A 21412-nucleotide genomic window follows, 5' to 3' on the forward strand; every position below is an offset into this window, starting at 1 on the left:
GTGGAAGGAAACGGGAGTTCCCGGAGAAAACCCACACAGGCACGGGGAGAAAATGCAAACTCCACACAGGCGGGGCCGGGAATTGAACCCCGGTCCTCAGAACTGTGAGGCAGATGCTCCAACCAATCGTCCACCATGCCGCCTACCCTGACTCTCTTGTTCAAATAATTAAAAAATAAAAAACACAAAATTTAAAAAAAAGCTCACAATAAATTTAAAACACAGATCCCGCAGGATAGATCCATCCCCACCTACAACAATTAGACCTTTTCGCAGCAGAAACTTCAACATGTTTGTGAGTGCTGAACATTAACTTGGCAAGATTAAAGTCCCTTTATTTCACAGTGAAACACAGTCAAGACTAGGATTGACTTATGTTTGCCCCCCAAAAATATTTAACATTGGCTGGCTAATTCATTATATTTTCAAAACAAAACACAATTAAATGGCTTACGTTTATGAATAATTAACACTAAAATACTTTTTAAATATATGTTTGCTGTATAAAACGATACAGGTTGTAGGATGAAAAACAACAACAGCATACCAGTATGAGGTTTAAGAGGGGGCAGAGAAAATGAAGAAAGAACAACATAAAGTATAGACAATTCAAAAAAATAATAGAGCAGTTGCATTTTATCTATTGGTGGGAAGGAAGTGCTAAACCCTGTGAGGAAGGGACTGATGCATTCTCACGCATGTATGTGACAGTCAAGTCACGAGATACCTGAGAGAAAAGCAGCAGCATGACAGCAGCAACAGCATGACCACAGCAGCATGAGAGCATCTGTTGACAATTTAATAATTGACAAAAATAATTTACAATACATTAACATATGGACACATCATTACAAAAAAGTGCATAATTACAACAACTTAAGAAGCCATATGAATGAAGAACTCAATTAATTTCAGGTAAATAAAACTGATATGATTAAGAGGTCATGCAAAGTACTCGCTCATGTTTTGGTGAACGCAGCTCCTCCTCTAAGCCCCTCTTATTAGCACAATGAATAAATGTTTAAGTCAGAGAAAACTTTGCCTCAAGTTGGTGCTGATGAAGGTGACCACCTCACACATCAGTGGCTGCGAGTGTGATTTTTGTGAGTAATATGTTGGTGAATTGATTTGCACACCATCACTGCAATGCTTAGAAACATCTGTTGGTAAATGTTACATTCTAATTCAAACATTTCTTCAATTTTGTTTAAATAAATGATAGTAGAAGTAAAAGTGTTTGTAATTAGTTTGACTCATGGAAATATGATTTGATAATCTGTAATCTAACCGAATCATAGCCCTCTGAATTGTGATCAAATCACTTCATGAGGAGGAAAGAAATTCCCACCCCTAGCTACCTGCGTGTGATGCGAGTGGCTATGATATTCCAATGCGAATCTGGGATGTAACTCGAACCTCCAGAATGTTAACACTCTCCCCCACATAGCCAGGCTTGTCGCAGGGCACCTCCAGAATGTGGAAGTGGAGAAGATGGTATGATTTGATGTGAGTCCAGCCCTCAGCCCAAATGAACACGTGGGATCGGCTTGGACATGCTTAATGTGATGGAGTGACCAACGCAACCACACTGGTAGAACTTCAACCTTTCAGATTAGTCATGGAGAATGAATAGATGATACAATAGCATGACAGAAATAAACACAGGCTAACACTAGCTCTCCCTTTCACACTGCCATATTATACTGCACAGTGTTTTCGTGCTTTCAGTCTTCAGTCTCAAATACAAATTTAACAACCTCATGCAAAGTATACGGGTGTCCCAAAAGTCACTATACAAATCTTTTGTTTCTATTTAGTTTCAGGTAGCATTTCGGACAGACATGGGGCCATCATATTTAAGAGTTGTATAAGCATATCATTACCTTGCCCATGGCTCACCAATTGACATTGGAGCATTAATGCAAAATTGCTAACTGGCAAGACGTTTTTTTCTGCCCCCAGCTGCAGTTCAGCACCAGTTTGAGACGCTTTATGGCTGTCAAACTGCTCCACTGCGGAGTGCAATTTACATTAACAGTGGCGGGTTTCTTAAAACATGGTCTGTTCGTGACAAACCAAGCAGTAGAAGGCACACTACTACCACCACTGATGAAAACACCAAACTACTAAAGCAGGGAAAGTCTATTCGAGGGGCTGCACTGGAACTTAAAATCAGTAAAAGCTAGATTCAGTAGATTGTTAGATTTTACAACAACAGTGGTGGATTATCGTGTTACGTTCGTGCTGCAGAAACTTTTGAAGATTGGCTCCCGTTTCAGTTTAACTGTACATATATTTAAAATGCAACTCTGTCCAAGATGAAATGTTTTGACATCTCAGAAAGACATCTCTGGTTTTTATTTTGAACTCAACACTTCATTGCAAAGAAAAAAATGGAGCAGAAGAAATATGATTTAATGTTAAAGAGCATCATGGATAAATAATGCTTGTCAGTAACTTCACTCATTATGTTGCTTATACTCCATACTTTAATACCCTAAGACTATAGATAAATTCGTCAGTTAATGCTTTTTTTGCATGTTTTGAAACTTGGAAATTCCTGTGGTGAAGTTAAAGAAATACTGAAGGACAAAATATCGTAAAAAAAGAGTCAAATGCTCTGCCCGTAATTCATATTTTTGCCATTGAAAGGATTAAGGGAACCAAAATATAAGTCAATTAATTATTTTTAAAAAAATTATATTCATTGGCCGATTAAACAGTTATCAGATTTTTTTTCTGCCAAATACTGGAAGTGGCCTAAAAAATAAATCCATATCAGACGTGCCCTATCTGTAATGCACAATACCGACCAGTCTCTTATTGCTCGTACTGAATTAATGTAGACATGTACTCATTTATGCCCAGCGATTGGCTGGCAACCGGTTTAGGTTGCCTCCTGCTCGATGATAGCTGGGATAGGCTCCAGCACGCCCACGAGCCAAGTGAGGAGAAGCGGCTCAGAAAATGGATGGATGGATGTACTCATTTATTCATTATCATTAAAGTGTCTTTCCCCCCACCACAGAGAAGACAGCAGCTCAATGATACTTCAGTCATGGCTGGCTAAGTTAAGGCAAAACAACACATTTACTCAGACAACATCTTTAAATAATTAACCCACCAGACACATGAACATGAACAGTATAAAGAGTACACCGGTGGAATTCTGGTGAAACATCTGCAAAATGTTGGTATAAGAAAATGTGTATAAAAAGAAACATGTTGGTAGTCAAGGAATGATTTCATCACCAGCAGACTTCCTTCTCCTGGAAATGAACTTGTGTTGAGGGTGAATTCCAGACAGGCAGAGTTTTGAAGTGTTTGTGTGCCCATGTGCTGCATGTTTTGGGCGGGTCGGAAAAAGAATGAAGACATCAGACAGCTAAATGAAAACCAGATGACACTGATCTATTTTGACTCAAACTCAGAACAGAGAATACTGTCTGTCGAATCAAAAGAGACACAAACATGCCCAGACACCAGTCTAGACAACAAAATAACTTCCACATAATGCCAAGTAAGAATCACCTGTGAATGCTTCCAGCTCACACAGTTCTGTGTAAAACAAACACAGCAGCAAAATGGTGAAAGCAAATACTGTCTATGCAATGGGTCAAATTTTGAGAAGTGATACGGTCATACTGATACAGTAGTGATATGCTGATATTTAAAATGAACAGCAAACATTTATGATCCACGTGAGCTATGTTGGATGAGTCTTGAGCTTGTACTGGTCATATGGTCGAATTCTTTGTGTGTACTCAGTGCTCATGACTGTTCGAGCACGATTGTTCTATTATCAAATTGTAACAATTAGCGATTGGCATTCTAAAAAAATTCCTTAATCAATGTCTTTAAACTTTATAATTGGTTGTTAGTACTGGAAACACTACACCACCAATCAAATTATAATATTGCCAGCCTAACCTCAATTACTCAGTTTTAGATACAGAGACCCCCGCTACTCGTGGGTGACAGAGCCCTGCAGCAAACAGCGAAAATTCTGAAATCACTGACGCCCCCTGAAAGTGGTTTAGTAATCATGTATACAGTATATGCCACAAATGGAGAGGATCATAAAGCATCAACATGCTTTGTAGCATGTACACAATCATGAAACTGTGTTGCCTAAAACAATTCTGTTTGAGTGGATAAATTATCAAAGGCAAACATACTACCTTCACATCAATAGTTTTCCCTAGCATTCTAGACTAAATGACACTCTAGCACAAACTGACGTGACATCACACCATGGCCAAACAAATGTATGCCCACTAGCACTTCACAAAAATCTTATCATGTCATTGAACTCACCTTTTGGCATTTACACACACTAATAAATGTTAGGAAATACAGGCAAATTCTACCGGCAAAGTAGACGGGGTTATTTCTAGCTGCATCGGTAGAGAAGTAGAAATATACTCTCAAGTTTCACTTTTGACTGTGGACAATGTGCATTCAAGGGCTGCCAACTAAACAGGACATTTAAAACTCAAACTTAAAAAGACAGAAGCAATGAATTAAACCTAACAGCAGCAGCAAGATTCCACCATATGGTGCCAAAGTAATAATCTAATAGCTTTGGCCTGCACAAAAAGAGTGAAGAATAGAGGATAGGCTCCAAAAAAACCTGCAAATATGCAAATTTTCAAATGCCCAAACCCGACTTTGCAGGTGTACACTAATTTCTATATTTATGTGGATGTAATGACACCAACAATCTGATCATTAAGCATCTCAATCTGAGCACGCACATATAATAGTGGATCATTTAATTTTGTAATTGATTTTACTGAATATCCTCCCTCATGGGGAAATTTCATTTACACTCATCACACAAAAAACGGGCATGCAAGTGAAGTGGCATTTAACAATGCTGTACCACTTGAGGTGGGGGGATCGATGCCTTGCTCAAGGGTACCTTGAGACGAGCATCCCTTCAAGATCTATCTGGCATTTTTTTAGTCCACAGTTGCTTTTTTTTGTCCACAGCAGGAGTTGAACAGTGACCCTCCAGTTCCAAAGTTTAATTCCTTACAGAAATTTGAAATGCCAGACAGACAAGGCCAGTCTCAGTTACAATACAGTTGACTTAATCTAAGCTTTGAACGACGCAAGTTAAAAGAGGCAGACTAAACAAACAAAACATGGACTAAAAGCCTGTAACATTGCTCCCTAGGCTGCTTTTGTTTCTGAGAAATTGTGTATTAGATTTTTTTTTTTTTAAAGTCTCTTTACAATTAGTAGGGGGCGCAGTTTCATTACCAATTGCTTCAGGTCAACAAGACATGAGTGATAACATTTTTTATTCTATTGTGTGAAGAAGCACACTATTCACTGACTTGTGTTAATGATGACCAATCATACAGATAACAAGCAGCAGGTCTCCCAACCTCTAGTGGCCACCAAATTTGTGGACACCCTTTAAGTACCTTGGAAACAAAATTCTCATATATATATATATATATATATATATATATATATATATATATATATATATATATATATATATATATCTGTCTCTCTCTCTCTCTCTCTCTCAATCCCCGGCCCCGCCTGTGTGGAGTTTGCATGTTCTCCCAGTGCCTGCGTGGGTTTTCTCCGGGCACTCCGGTTTCCTCCCACATCCCAAAAACATGCATGAATCGGAGACTCTAAATTGCCCGTAGGTGTGAATGTGAGTGGGAATGGTTGTTTGTTTGTATGTGCCCTGCGATTGGCTGGCAACCAGTTCAGGGTGTACCCCGCCTCCTGCCCGATGATAGCTGGGATAGGCTCCAGCACGCCCGTGACCCGAGTGAGGAGAAGCGGCTCAGAAAATGGCTGGATATATATATATATTGAGAGAGACAGAGACAGAGAGAGAGAGAGAGTGAGAGAGAGAGATAGACTCACACATATATATACCTCCATAGAATGACTTTCTAACATGGACTTAGTATAAAAGTGTCAAACACCTTGGTTTTGTCATACTAGTGTCCAGATAAGGGTCCTCTGACAGCTACTTCTGTGTGACCCAATTTTGTATCCACTTTGACCATATTTGTCTAAGACCGCCCCCTTTCCTATGATTGGTTGCCTCCATGTAGAAGACCCAACCCTCACTACTTGTGAGACCACATGTTATGTTGACAGTGATGGCTCGGAAGCGGAGAGGTAGGCGTGGATCTTTGCTAGTGACGTATATAAGCCCGAGAAATTTTAATGACCCGATTTCAGGCCTCCCGGCAGAAAAACGTCTGAAGCTCAGGAATGTGTGGATGATTTTCATTCATTACATTGATTGGATGTGCTGTGTGAATATGAAAACAGAATTTTATGTCATTATTGGTGCTGTTTTTATTCATCGGCCCGATATTTGACTGGTGAATAGTATCAATATATTACCGTTATCCATTTTTTAAAATCAATTCAAATTCCAAATACCTGTAACAGTCAACCACAATATAGACTATATGATATGTAATGACAGACAGACTTGACTGCTAACTGAAACCAGCATACACAAAAGTTACTCTTATTTTTTGGCATAGCTACCAAAATAAAAACTGATCATGTTGTATATACTACATTTTTTTCCATGGCAAACAGATGTTGTCTCCTCTTATTTTAGTCACTCATTTAGTGACTCGTGGGAATCATCATTTACAGTACATCTGGCAAGAATCGCTTCAGGCTCAGACTTCCTGTGGCAATTACTGCTGCCTCTACCAAGCAAAACCAACCTTCTTCCCTGAGATAACAAACAATTCCTAAAAACTCCATGACTTTTTTCCCCCTTCAGAGCCAAGTTCACTGTATTTTACCTCATGTAAAAGGTTTTGAGGCCATATATATTTTTGACTTGGCGGTACTGGTTGTTGCCTATTAGACATGAGAATTTGGGGAAGAACAGCAGTGAACGGATGTCACAATGACTATGTAATCAACTTTAAGAGACAAAAAGGAGTAAGTACAGTTTACTGGGAAACGATGAGTTGTCATTACTTTAATACATAACCGTCAGTCATTTTAAGTACTGTAAATTTCATGGGGGTGAAATCCTTTTGGGGCGGCACGGTGACCGACTTTGAAGAGATCCGTATCTTTTCAAATAAGCCAGTAGTTTGTTTTGAAGAAGAAAATAAGTTCTCGAGAGAATAGCAAGGAAAGATGTGTAAGAGGAACAAAGTCCTCTTTCAAGCTTCTAAAACTTAAAAGCCCCATTTTGACAGGAGGTACTTAAAACGAATTCTAAATGTTCAATGCTTTTTTTCCCTGGGACCTGCAAGAAGTACAATGTATGACATTTCAAACACCTATCCTAAATTTAACACCATTCCCTGCTGTACTCTCACAAAGCTCACATTGCAGCCACGTAGCCCAGAGGGCTTTGAAAGCAATGTACCTCATTTCCTGTAGAACAAAAACAAATTGTCCTGGAGCTCAACACAAAGGTGATCTCTGTATTGATCCAAATAATTGTGATTACGTGAGATTACGATTACTGCTGTAAATGCCAATGCGTTGCGTGTTGAACATCCATTCGGTTTTTGCTCAACACATCTGATTAATGTTTTCCCCTTGTTGCATTTGACACAGGAGGAGTCTCTACATCCATGATGTGTGTATTTTAGTAGTTCCTGCAAGCTTGTTGCCCTACCCCCAGCTCAAGAATGAGATGGGGATGTCATTCCTGAGATCAATCAATGGAGTGAATGAGTGTGTAACCAACCTCATGCACCCCCCCCTCCCCTTTCTTCCAGCAAGACCTTTCACCTTTAAGAGTCATTTCCATAGGTCAAGGCCCCACAAACCGTGTCCTCCCAGCCTCTATTCCACCATTCCATTATGGCCTGCTCTTTGTCTACACCAGATGTGCTCTCGCTAAAGGCTTCTTTCTACTCGCGTGGACGGTGACCGCGCTGACGTCACTGCGGCTGTCCCACGCGTAGTTTGCCCCTATACTCGAGCGCAACCCACGCGCACTGTTTTGAAAGTGTGCTGTAGTTCTCCTCCAAGTCAGGGGTGTCGCTAAGGCTGGTATTGGATAGGACACTACAGGGTGGAGTTTCCGCTGCATTTTTTTTTTGCCATTTCCGGTAGCCGTTTTTACTTTCCTTTCAGTAAAAAGGAACAAAGCAACAACAATGGCAACCGCGACAGAACAAATGAACCTAGACCAGATGATGCGTTTAATTATGCTGCAAAATCGATCGAGAAGGCGGTGACGTAGATGGTATGTAGAACCAATGGGCACGCTGGTACGTCATCACAGCATGTGACTAAAACGGACCAATCACAAGACATGATCTCTGCTGTGTTCGACGCGCAGCAACTATATTTGTCGGGTGCGCGGCAAGCTACACAGACGTGCTGCGCGGGGCAATTTGTCGGTCACGTGATGCAATGCATATAGTGAGTATAAAGAGGCCTTAAATGTGTGCTTGCTTATGTGGGGCAGGAAGGTGAGACCAGCTATCTACCCGCTGAATTATTTGTCCTTGCTGGAGCCAAATCTGAGTAGGGTGGTGTAAACTAAATTGTGTCTCACATTATAACAGGACCAGAGGACCAGATACTGTCCTTGACACCAGGTAACTGGAAATCGCAATTGCAGGTTCTTAACACTGGGGGCTAATTTAACTCCCAGTTTTTGGGGGCTTGTGACATTTGCATTTTTAACGGCTCGCAATTAACTCACCTACACAGCGGGGTAAGAATATGTCGTCACATGGCAATTAATCTCCTTCAGAGTAGAAAACAACCACAGGAGTCTAGTTAAGGTATTGGTCTCTTTTTGTACATAAACAATCGACTTACGAATTTGTAGGAACTGAACTCCTTCTGAAGTACAGAATCCACTGTAGTTTTTTTCTGTGAAAATTTACAAGTACTGATGATGTTTTCCAATCCCCATTCACAAGGTCATGCAGGAGTGATTGAAAACAGTTATATGTATGTTGTACCAGCAGTTGACGATTGACAGTTGACATTTGCGATGACTCAACGCACAAACAACTGCAAAACAAAGTTCTCATTCTTATATTTCAGCAGCCTCAGCAGTCACTCTTACATGTCTCCACCTCCTGAAAAAAAATTTTTAATAACAAAATATTGACACAAATCCTAGCCTATTAAAGTTGCAATGGAATATTTAATTTGTTTTGTGCTTTTTAACATGTGCACTTCTGAACATTTGTAATGATTGCCTGCAGCTACACATTTTGCAACACGTTCTTTGGAAAACCGTGTGGTGAGTTGCACCTCCTTTACCATTACAGATAAAACTACACCAGCTTTATGTGAGTTTTTTTTCTGAACAAAGACATGGGTAAGGACACCTATAGAAATTGAGAATGGGAGCCGAATTAGGCCGTACATCTGTCTGAAACGCTGGTCTGATGAATATGTAGGAGTTTGATCTAAAGGTTAAACAGCGAACACCCTGACAGCTGTATGCCCGTACGAACACACGCCCGCACCGGCACACAAGTCAAAAACATTTCCATAACTAATCTCACAATTCCCAATATTTTTTTCCCCTCTTCACATTTGTAAAACAGGTGATTGCACATAGTAGGTTTGACATCTACAATGACATTCATACACACCAGCAGAGAGGGTAACCAAGGCTATATTGTGTCAGCCACAGATTCAATGCGTGCCTAATTCATTTCATGGTATCACAAAGAAAGGGGGCTTAATTTATGGCTTTGCTGAGCCTCATGGGGGAGAAATTTGTGTAATTTTCTTTTTTCCAAATGTTCCTGTGGTCAGTCAAGTCGGACGCAATTGGCTAGAATAAAAGACCTTTAGAGGCCACTGTGCCCCAATTAGCTGCAGGGTGAATAATCCACTTAAGACAAATAGATGCTTCCCTCAAATAGATACCTCCTTCCCAAGGGAAGAAAAAAAAAAGGTAGTAACAGTAATTTCCATTCCAGAGTGAATAGACATATTTTTCACACACTGACATAAAAAAAGTTAACTGTAGAGGTTGGGGAAGTAATTGATTCTAAAATGCAAATTAAATTAAATTAAATTGATCAATACATTTTAATTATCAGTTGTTAAATAAGGTAATCCTAGCAGAATGAAAAAAATGGAAAATTTGAAGTGCAGGGCCAGCCAGGCGGAGGAGGTACAGCTACCAGTAGTAAGCGATAGGGCTTTGCTACCATCCACAGTAATATCACTATAATATACTACTAGAATGTAGCAATACTGACTGTATTGCAAAGTCGTTAATGCAAAATATTATCAAATTTTATTACAATAGTGTGCATAACTACTTATGGGAACCACTGCCCCAACATAAGCCATCTGAGTCAATAATTTCTACTATATCAACTTTCAGCGGACAAAAACTAAGATATGATTGTGACATGTCAGGGAAGTCACTCACTTGAGTCTTCTTGAATTCAATCTCGTAGCCCTCGCAAGCACAATGAATACATATTTATGTATGTCAACTGCATCATGTGATACAGTACCAAAACCAACACCACAACCAGAAAATATTGCTACAATTTCTGTGGCTGTGGCTCTGATGAAGGTGATAGCCTCACACGTCAATTTACACATCATGGAGCAAGACTGAGTGCGTAATTTATTATTGATGTGAGTGATGTGTGAACTGATTAACACAATGCAACCTTTTTTCCACATCCATCATGTATTGGGGCAATTTGAGCTGATGTTTCTGTCTCCAAATTCTATGTGAACAGCTGTTGACGTTGTCATGTGTTGTTTCACCAACTTCAGCAAGCAACATTGTTTAAAAGGGCTCTGCAGTTTGTATTTAAGCTCAAAAGAAAATTTTAACCAGCTGTAGTTTGATCAGCAAATAACTCAATGTGTTGATGGTTTTTGCTCCGATGGTAACGTTCCAACACCCTCCAATTGTCACTTGTTACCCATTGGACTAGGCCTGGGCATTGTTAAGAACCTCACAATTCAAGTCTTTAGGTTGTAATTCAACTCGATATTGATTCTTTAGGTTGCAATTCGATTCAATATTGATTTAAATGCTCTGATATTGATTCAGTAAGAAGTACAAATACACAAATAAGAGAAAATGTTGACAATTTTGAAATATTTATTTCTGTTGCTCGCTTCACACTGCCACGGCTGCTTGCTTAGTCGTCATTTTGGCGTTGTTTGGTCTAGTGCGGCTTCCGCCAAAACAACGCGACTCACATGCAAAGAACCCCTCCATTGGCTAGGAGGTGAATCGATTCAGATGATTTGCTGAATCAAAATAGAATTGCGGGGCAAATAATTTTTACCCACAAAAAAATACTAAATAAATGTATCTACATTTTATTTTAATGTTGGAAATGGGTTATTACCGATGTTGTTTGAAAGGTAGTGAGTAGACTCACAGCAAGAGAAGAAAATATTGAAAAATATGCACAGGAAATATCCATATTAAAGATGACCTTCAATATCTGGAGTTAGTGTGTTGTAATAGTGATTGCCATTCCAGTAGACTGTTGTGCTCTTTCTGCAATGTTGTGAAAATTCATGTTCATGTGATGTGAACACACAGTGATGTCCTCACAGTCTGCCTTGGTTATTGCCACCTCTCTGCATTTCTGCATGGTAGTCCCTTTTTAATTTAGTTTTAAACCCCACTTTCATCCATCCATCCATTTTCTTCCGCTAATCCAAGGTTGGGTCGTGGGGGCAGTAGCCTTAGCAGGGAAGTCCAGACTTCCCTCTCCCAGCCACTTCCTCCAGCTCTTCCGGGGGGGTCCTGAGGTGTTCCCAGGCCAGCTGGGAGACATAGTCTCTCCAGCATGTCCTGGGTTGTCCCCGGGGTCTCCATCCAATGGGACATGCCCGGAACACCTCACCAGGGAGGCGTCCAGGAGGCATCCTAATCAGATGCCCGAGCCAATGAGGAGGAGCAGCGGCTCTACTCTGAGCCCTTCCCGGCTGACCAAGCTTCTCACCCTAAGGGAGAGCTCGGACACCTTGCGGAGGAAACTCCTTTCGGCCGCTCGTATCCGGGATCTTGTTCTTTCGGTCACGACCCAAAGCTCGTGACCATCTGTGAGGGCAGGAACGTAGATCGACCGGTACATTGAGAGCATCACCTTTCGGCTTAGCTCCTTCTTCACCACAACGGACGGATACAAAGTCTGCATACTGCAGACGCTGCACCGGTCCATCTATCGATCTCCCATTCCATTATTCCCTCACTCGTGAACAAGACCCCAAGATATTTGAACACCTCCACTTGGGCCAGAATCTCATCCCCGACACGGAGAGGGCACTCCACCCTTTTCCGACCGAGGACAATGGTCTAAGATTTGGAGGTCACAATCGCTCCAGTGAGAGCTGGAGATCATGGCTTGATGAAGCCAACAGAACCACATCATCTGCAAAAAGCAGAGATGCAATACTGAAGCCACCAAAACGGACCCCCTCTACTGCACTAGGGCTGCACCTAGAAATTCTGTCCATAAAAGTTATGAACAGAATCGGTGACACAGGACAGTCTTGGTGGAAACCGGAAACAAATCTGACTTACTGCCAGTAATGCGGAACAAACTCTGATACTGGTCGTACAGGGACCGAACAGCCCACATAAGGGGGTTCGGTACTCCATACTCCCGAAGTACCTCCCACAGGACTCCCCAAGGCACACGGTCGAACGCCTTTTCCAAGTCCACAACACACATGTAGACTGGTTGGCCAAACTCCCATGCACCCTTGAGGTCCTGCCGAGGGTGTGTGTCTAACCCTACTTTCACTTGACATGAATTGAAATATTGTTACAATACAATATTTAATAAAATGTGTAAAAATAAATCAGCACAATGGATGGATGCAACATTTTTATTTTTAGAAAGACAAATCCTCAAGACTTGTTTTCCTTTTCCCATAGTTGTATATTGCATAAATTCCTTGTTAGTTTTTGTTTGATGTGATTTGGTGAGCTGAATTCAGAATACAACTAGTAATAAGCAAACATAAAAGGAAGCTATCTGTAGTAGTCCAGCATTTTCAGACAGATTTACAAATGAGTGTCCGCTGCCAATGAGATATGTTGACTCATCAGTCTAAGCAAATGACTTTTACAGACGGGCTTTGTGGTGTCTGTGAGCTTGTCTACAAGCTGTGGATAAACAGCACAATGACAAGCAGCAACACTGACTTTGTCACAATGGGAAATACAATTTTAAAAAAGAAGAGTGAATTCACTTTGATAATGAAGACCTCGATTTGTCTTCTATAAGGCAGGGAGTCACAGACTCAGGCCGGATTTTTATCCCAAACAGCAGGGTGGTATTCTCTGTAAGCATACTAATGCTCAGTTTGCTCAAGGGCAGCTTATTTTTACTTATAAAATTCTTTAGTGTCATTTGTCTGACGGGGGTTTGTTTTAACCAGCTACTACTACCAATTATTACACAACGTGATGGCATAATTATTGAGAATAGCAGAATTGTACACCACTGAAAAGTAGGCTTTACACAATCAGGATTTTTGAGGCCGATCACCGAGTTTAAAAAAACGATAACCGATCACAAGATGGAGGAATGTGTCTATTTAAATGACCTGTTCATTTACTGTATATACTTGTGTACTTAATTGCTCAAAAAAATAAAAATTTTCAATTAATAATGTATCTTTGTTCCTCTATTTATGCCAGTGAGGCATAGTGACAGACAGGAAGTAACCCTCGACAGAACGGCGGCATGTTTACGTCCACCGTTCGTGCTACCGCTATCTTGCTAGGCTACATAACATTATATTGACTGCTTGTGAGCCGTATCGTATTGAAAGTATGTGAACATACCTCAAGCAAGCCTTCAACAAACGTCATCTCCTGAGCACTGGTGACCACCAACACGTTTTCCCCCATTTTGTCCTTATAATACAGTTGGCTCGCTTCACTCTTGTTGTCGTCGCCACGGTAACGAGTGTATCCGGCCGCATTTGAGTTGACAAGATAAAGCCCAGTGATCGTAAAAAACGGGATGCGGTGGTATCGGAATACAATATATTATTGCAGTAGTCAGACAGTGCAATCGTGAAAGAGCAAATGTGTCTTCTCAAATGTGTTTGATCCGGGCATTACGTGTCCCACAACGCCGACATGTTTTTTAAAAAAAAATAACTTTATTGGCCGTCAGATATTTCTAATACTACGTCAAAACACGTGACAAGGCTAAAAATAAACTAGCTTTTGGATTCAAATATACTGTGCATGCGGCGACGCGGAGTAAATGTCTTTTCCGGAGCCGATCAATGACGTCATTATTCGGCGAATAATGACATTAAAGCAGATCAGCCGATCAGCATAAAATGCTAAATATCGGCCGATACCGATAAGGCCGATAAAATGAGTGTAAAGTCTACTGAAAAGCACGTTTGCTGTTAACTATATCTCTAATACATGGGATCGGCGGTGCAAATGTGTTTTATTTTTCTCCCGGGGGAGCTTTGATTTAGTGTCGACCGATTTGGTGTCGACCTATTTTTGAAGTCGACTTAGCTGAGTTATTCAATTTTTTCCCCCCCATCCCTATACTATAAAATATTACTGCCGCCTTTCCTAATATATCAACAAGGAATACTACTATTCTCACCCTTTTTTTTGTCATAAAAAGAGCAGAGTGAGGGTATTACTCATTAACGCTTTGGTGCCTCTGAATCAAATGGCTGGTGGCACAGCTACAACCTCTCAAATTAGTTGTGGTTCCTTGAGCCAGGACAACGGACATCCAGGGTCACATGAATGCTTTGCATTTCTCTGCTGCTCGTACTGACGGTGGCAGCCCACAGAACAATATGACAGTGACAGGCAGGAGGAAGGACAGTGCATTGTGTTGTATTAAAGTAAACTAAATATCGTTTCAGGAGATTCTCTCGTTTACTTTTTAGAGGGTCTGTATTAAGAGGAAAATGAAACACGTATGTATGAACATTGGAATGGTAAAATATCAGCAACAAGTTGCAACTGATAAACACTCCAATACAGTATGCGGCAGTTGAACACTTATTATGACTTATTGTTCTCCTAATCAGAATGTGTACAGGTTCCCAATGTGGCCATATGGGGGGAAAGAATCTTCCTAGTTGCAAAGGCACAGTTACAACTTTGTCCCACAAACTGATAAACATAGGACAATGTTTAGCAATTCTATTTAGCGCTACCCTCCTTTTTTTTATCTTTGATCTTGTATTCCCACCTAAGAAATTATGCTTGTAATGAAAAATAATACGTAATAAACGTATTGCACTGCAATATCATTTCGTTGGATTGGACTGAATTTTACGAACACTGTGTACTTAAAATGTAACGTATTTTGATCATATTAATGGAATTTACTTAATTTCGATGACATCTGTTTTCCTTTGACAGGTAGGTACAGGAGCATAACCATCATTTCAGAAGTGGGAGGAACAAATCATTCAGGAGTAGGCCAACTTTTAATGAGCAAATTATCTGCTTGCATTCAACTGCTCATCTTCATATTGGCTACTAGAGAACTAAATAACAAAACTGTCACATTCTGTTTGAGTTGAAAACACAATGACAGTAAAGTATAAGTAGACAGATAATTAAATGCCCAATGGCAAAACTAAACACAAAAAAAAACCCACAAAAATACAGTAAAACATCATTATTGCCACCAAGCTTATTACACACATTCTGAACAACTTTATTACTTATTTTAAAAAGTCAAAATGCTCTGATTTCTTGAATGTAAAAACTCCTCCCTTAAAACAAATAAATTATCTTTGTGTTTTAAGCAAAACAAGACATTCATGTTCATCAACTGTCTTGGGAAACCTATTAGCATTATTGCCTATTTTCTGACATTTTGTGTCAAACACTGACCCACTCATTCCAAACCTTAGAGTGCCGGGGTCTGATTTAAACTCTGAAAATCCTCTGGGGCCTACCAAAACATTTAATGACAACTGCTATCAACATCTGAGAACTGGATAACAAATAATATGTGTTCCATAATGTGCAAAGCACTTATTCAGAGAAGAAAATAAGCCGTGAGGTTTGTTTTTTGCATTCATTGTTTTAATGCCGATAAAAGTGTGTGTGGAGGGGGTGGCAGAGGGAACATATTCTAAAAGTGGGGGAGACATGTCACCCCATCACCCCCATCAGCAACGCCCATGGACAGATCAAATCTGTCTGTTTACATTGCAGTCAGATTGACAGATATGCAACATTTGTATCCATTCCAGTGAATTAACAGCCCACGTAAGTAAAAATGAACAGCTTACACAAGTGCCTTTTACTATTTGCCAGGATTTTTCCTGCGTATCAAATGTAGAGGTGGCAGACTCAGCCCCGAGGAGCTCTGACATCATGAAAACCGTTATCTGACAAACATAATTTTAACTGCAACTGCAGTATTACACCACGCTGACAGAGCGGCACTGTATCAGAAACAATTGGAATTCACTCCTTCAACTGTCGAAGAAGAGCTGCAAGGGATTTCTTTCCAACTGCAAATGTGGTTGCAAATGTGTCCTAATAGTACCACCTCTGCCTCAATTTGGGGCATGAAAACCCCTGCTGTATGCTTAAGAGAAGTGAGGAAAGTTGACATCCAAAGGTTCAATACTGCACAAACCAACCAGCGCATCTAGAGTTCAGTCAAACTAGTGTAGAATTTTTCGATGGCACACTCATGATTAACTTGGGTGAATATAACATAACCTAGAAGATGCAGGCATTATTGACAACTGAGATAATTTTGGTATTTGGGGCGCAAATACTCGATGAATACTGTTTTTTCTATAAGCAGTTCATATGTGAAGTATGTGGTACACGGGTACACTGATTCTGCCACCTAATATTACAGTGATGCATTCATTGTTTGCAGAATTCTAAAACCCAAAACCTGCATTGTATGAGGCTATGACTGAATGTTACAATGGCATCCATAAGCTTTGTGTGTGCTGTAATCATCATGCTGTAAGGAATTTCACCTGGCAAAATATTTGGTTTGATGTTCACAGTTGTGACAAGTCCACAGTCACTGCTTTTGTTTCCATGCAAGTTCTTGGAGGGAAGAGCTACATTTGAACCATTAACAGGGGAACATCTGGCAGGTGGCCTCGACTTAACTTAAGCCCATGTCAATTCCTTAATACAGACTCCAAAGACTCCCAAACTTGGGAAAATTAAAGTGGCATGTTCAGTTCAGAAATATGCTCTTCAACAGTGGGAGCGAGATATCAGCTCATACATTCACGCAGAAATGTTAGCGGGCTTGACATCGAATGCAGTGCAACCAAAAATAATAATGTTCATATACTGTATCTAATACAGTAACAGCTTACAATTGTGGCACAAGAACTTGCTTTTTTTAAAATCATACTGTGATGTATCCCTTTCATTGCAATTATATGAGTCAAATTCATGAGTAAGTGAATGAATAATTTTGGTGGGCTACGAACTGCCATCCTGTGCTGTCAAGACTCTAACAGCTTATTGACTCAAACCGTTTGTGACGTTTTGTATGACAGACCCTATGAGTGTAATAAAAATATGCAGAGGTTGGGTTAAATCCCCATCATCTGTATCCTAATTCCAAATTGTGTGGTTTCACACATTACATTACACATGTAAAAATAAGAACAGATATTAAAGTCCACGCACTCCTAGACCTTTTCATCATCTATTAACCACTAGGTGTCGAAATACTGTTGAGCCACAGTCATACGGCTACATATAATAGTGACTACTATATTTCAACTCCAATTAATGTGTGTTCATCATTAGTTGTTCTTTGTGGATTCCCAGCCATTTGGTCATAACCATAACAACAGAAACATGAGAAACCATCTCAATCAGATAATTATCTTGATAAATAGATGTAAAATTACCATCTGGTTGTCTTTAGATTACAGTATTCATCCGATTCACACAATGAAGACAAGCTGTCACTGCCAGAGTTCAATGTACTAAAACAACAGTGTAACTACTTCCTTGGTACACGTGCTTGAAAGATACAATCCCCTACACTACACGTAATGCTAGATAGGGCAGAAACAATTTTTCTCATGACTTGAATAATTTGATTCACTTTTCATACTATGAGCTTTGCAGGGATCATTTTTTCCACAAGGACTAATGTTCCTGCAGACATACAGTACACACCACTCTGTGCAGAAATAATTTAAAAAGGATGGAGTGTGTAAAAGAACATTTCCAAAGTTGATGAACATTTCACACCTAACGCACCACAACAGCACGTCCACAACGGCCAACACAAGGTATCGATGTTAGCTAACTTAATATAGTCAACAACCGTTAATAACATGTGGTCAAGGATAGACACAGCTGCCAGTGCACTTTTGCACGATTAAAATCCCATTCATCATTTATACACTCACTTTATACACTCATTTATAGTTTTTTGAAATTTAAACTTCAACCAGGGCCACAGAAGGAATTTGGTTCAAGTTTGGAGGTTCCACCATACTGTACATTGAATCTCACAAGCAGTAACAACTCAGAAGCCAAGATACCCTTCAAAACGGAGCTCCCAACATCCTCACTCGTCATGGACTGTTATTTATTATTCTGAAAAGGGGGCGAGGGGAGGATCATGTGATGTTGAACAGACAAATGAGCCTGGGGGGTGGGTGGCTGAGGAAAGGAGGGTGACAGGGCATAAGGACACAGGTGTAGCTAGGTGGCAGCTACTTGGATGAAATGCTGCAATAGTGGCACCACCTAATTTAACCCACTGCCAGTGTTTGGATGTGTGTGGTTGTTTTGCTCGTGTGTGTGTATAAATCCCCGCACAGAAGCATAAAGACAATCATAAGCCTTTATGTTGCTGTTAACAGGCGTGTTAGCCGCTGGGGCATGTTTTTCTTTCTTTATAGGAACACTAAAAGGCATAGAAATTGTGTTTAAATGTATGATAACGTATACAGTTATTAATTTAATTCAGTATATGCATTTAACATGTAAAAACGTTGGTCTCTTACTAATGTAAAGGATGCAGCCCCCCCACCCGTATAATGGACCCATGCCATGACAATCCTATTGCAGGACAAAGAATGTGGAATTTGCTCCCTTTCCGTGTATCCCAAAGCCAAGGTATCGATTCGATAACCGCCCCAATTCAGAGGCAGCAGGGTGTTATATGAGGACACCGCTCCGCTTTTGGCATGGGGAGGTTGTGATCAGCCCCCATGGATGCTGTGCGTGAAAAGCATGCACCCTCCACTCATGATCAGGCTCCCATGCGCTCTACACAAAGGGAAGAGACACAAAGAAAACGCTTGAGTCAATAGAAAAGCTCACAATCGGATGTTCCTAAGATAGGACCTCTTTTTTTGGATACACATTAACTAATGAAACCAACCAACCACCAATGTACTGCAAATGGGTGTGTTGCACGGTAACAATTGCAGGTGCGACTAAATCAATGATGGATCGCATATAACTGTTGAATACTCATTTGATTGGAGTTACCTCCCCAACTAAGCACGACTAGGGCTTTTTCCAAACGTTTTATCTTTATTAATTGTATTGTGCATGAGGCGTTCAATGTTCAATTGCAATCACAGCCTGTTTCCATGGAAAAGACACGCGGAGCAACACTAGCGCGGCACCACAAAATTCCACAGCAGTAAAGGCGTCATGAGTAGTATTATTATAGTAATAAGCACATTACTGAGTAGATGCATATGTAAACTGGGCGGATGAAGTAACGGTGTAAAGAAATTATTATCATGATTTGACGATTTGCCCCCGCAGTGGTCTTCCACGTAAAACAAATTATACGTTCACACCAAATAAGTCAGAATTAGAAACACTAAGTTTAATCAACATATCCGCGGGTAAATTGTGGTTATTGATCACACACACACAAGCTCCAAATCTTCCACTCAAACTTCCACGTGTTTAGACGACAGATAACTGACTCGAAACAACTAAATTAAGAAAATAGTCGGGAATTTCAACAAGTGCATTTCCACCAAATGTGACCCAGAACAATGGAACTATAACGGTAAACTTTGAGTGGGTTAGGGCGGAGGGGCGATGACATTCATCCCTGCGATAATTTGTTCAAATATTTGCCACAGGCAGCAACAAAGAACACGTTCCCCCACAGTGTAAATGAACAACCAAAGCTTGACAAATAAGCAAACATCCACCACAGCGATGCAAGCAACTTTGCGATTGAGGAACTGGACACACTACGGGCGTACTTCTTCGGACAGCCGAAAACCAATAGGGGGAGCAGGTAAAAGCTTACAGAGGAAAGAGCAACTTCCACCATGAGCTTTTCTCGTTGACCCTTAAAGGCACGGCTGACTTTTAGCTCCTCGTTGTTTATTTATTTTTTAGCCAGACAATAAACATTCCACAGACAGGCAGCAGCAGGCTAGCCAGCGACCCCGCGCCATCTTAGTTTGACACACTCCGCTTCTTCGGGTTTCTTAAACAAAGACATTTTCCGGCCAAACCCGTTGCCGCCAACAGTGTAACTAAGTGGAAACACTTGGAAAACACCCAGCACCGTTGGATATAGTACGTTTAGAGTAGTTACCATTATTTTCCTGTATCCTTGTTACAAAAAGCAGGAGGAACAAAGCGCAAGGTATTGTATCCATCGTGGCTACGGACCAGAGTGGCAGCCGACTGCTGCTAACTTCTCCACGCGCTGCGAATGGTGAGCGCTGAGTGGCTCACGGAGCTGCTGGTCCCGCCTACAAAATCAGAAGGCTGAAGCTGATTGGTAGAAGGGCCCTGAACACCCCCGCCCATTGACAAACGCTCTTCCACCACTGTAAACAGTTACTATTCAATAATGTATTCAGTACTGCACTAGTGTACTGTAATAAAAATATATAAAACAAATGTATAAAATGAAATTGTTTAGCTATCAGAAGTCAATAATTTTACTTTTACTACTGTTTTGACTGACGTTACAGACAGTGAACTAGTGTTATGTCGAAAATCTACAATATAGAGTGCATTTAAAAACATTTTTGCATCGTTGTACCCTCTCCCAAATGCTTCACAACCAAACTTATTAAAACCCTTTTTTTAAGTTTAAAGTATTGTTTGGGGACTTTTCTCACGCTCTCGCTCACACAGTTGTCAAAATAAGAGGTAAAGTGTGCTTGTTTCAAGCTATTTGTCACTCCTAGTTGAAGTTGACTGTAAAACTGACACACAAAAAAAACAGAATACAAGATAATTAAACATTGTATATTTAACTACTAAAATCTTCAACCAAATCATATAATTTAATCCAACAAAAATCCCAAACATATAATGCAAAATACCATAGAAGAGCTAACGGAAATTAGCATAGATGTCACTCAAATTATAAACCTGGAAAAAAATGCTACTTTAACATAAACGGAGCAGCAACATATCCAAACAAAGTATATAACTACCCACAGGCATATA

The 21412-nt window shown here is 40.3% G+C and overlaps 1 protein-coding gene across 1 annotated transcript in view; it reads right to left on the reverse strand.

Annotated features, from left to right (window-relative positions):
• The window catches only part of tgfbr1b (transforming growth factor, beta receptor 1 b), a 42543-nt gene extending 21903 nt beyond the window's left edge, over positions 1–20640 (reverse strand). Inside the window, exon 1 of the mRNA XM_061666107.1 lies at positions 20544–20640. Within this exon, the coding sequence (XP_061522091.1) occupies positions 20544–20607 (64 nt within the window). The 5' untranslated portion in view covers positions 20608–20640. The remainder of the gene's footprint in view (positions 1–20543) is intronic.
• Between the last annotated feature and the right edge of the window lie 772 nt (positions 20641–21412).

The sequence above is a fragment of the Phycodurus eques genome, chromosome 21 (assembly GCF_024500275.1).
Source record: "Phycodurus eques isolate BA_2022a chromosome 21, UOR_Pequ_1.1, whole genome shotgun sequence".
NCBI lineage: Eukaryota > Metazoa > Chordata > Actinopteri > Syngnathiformes > Syngnathidae > Phycodurus > Phycodurus eques.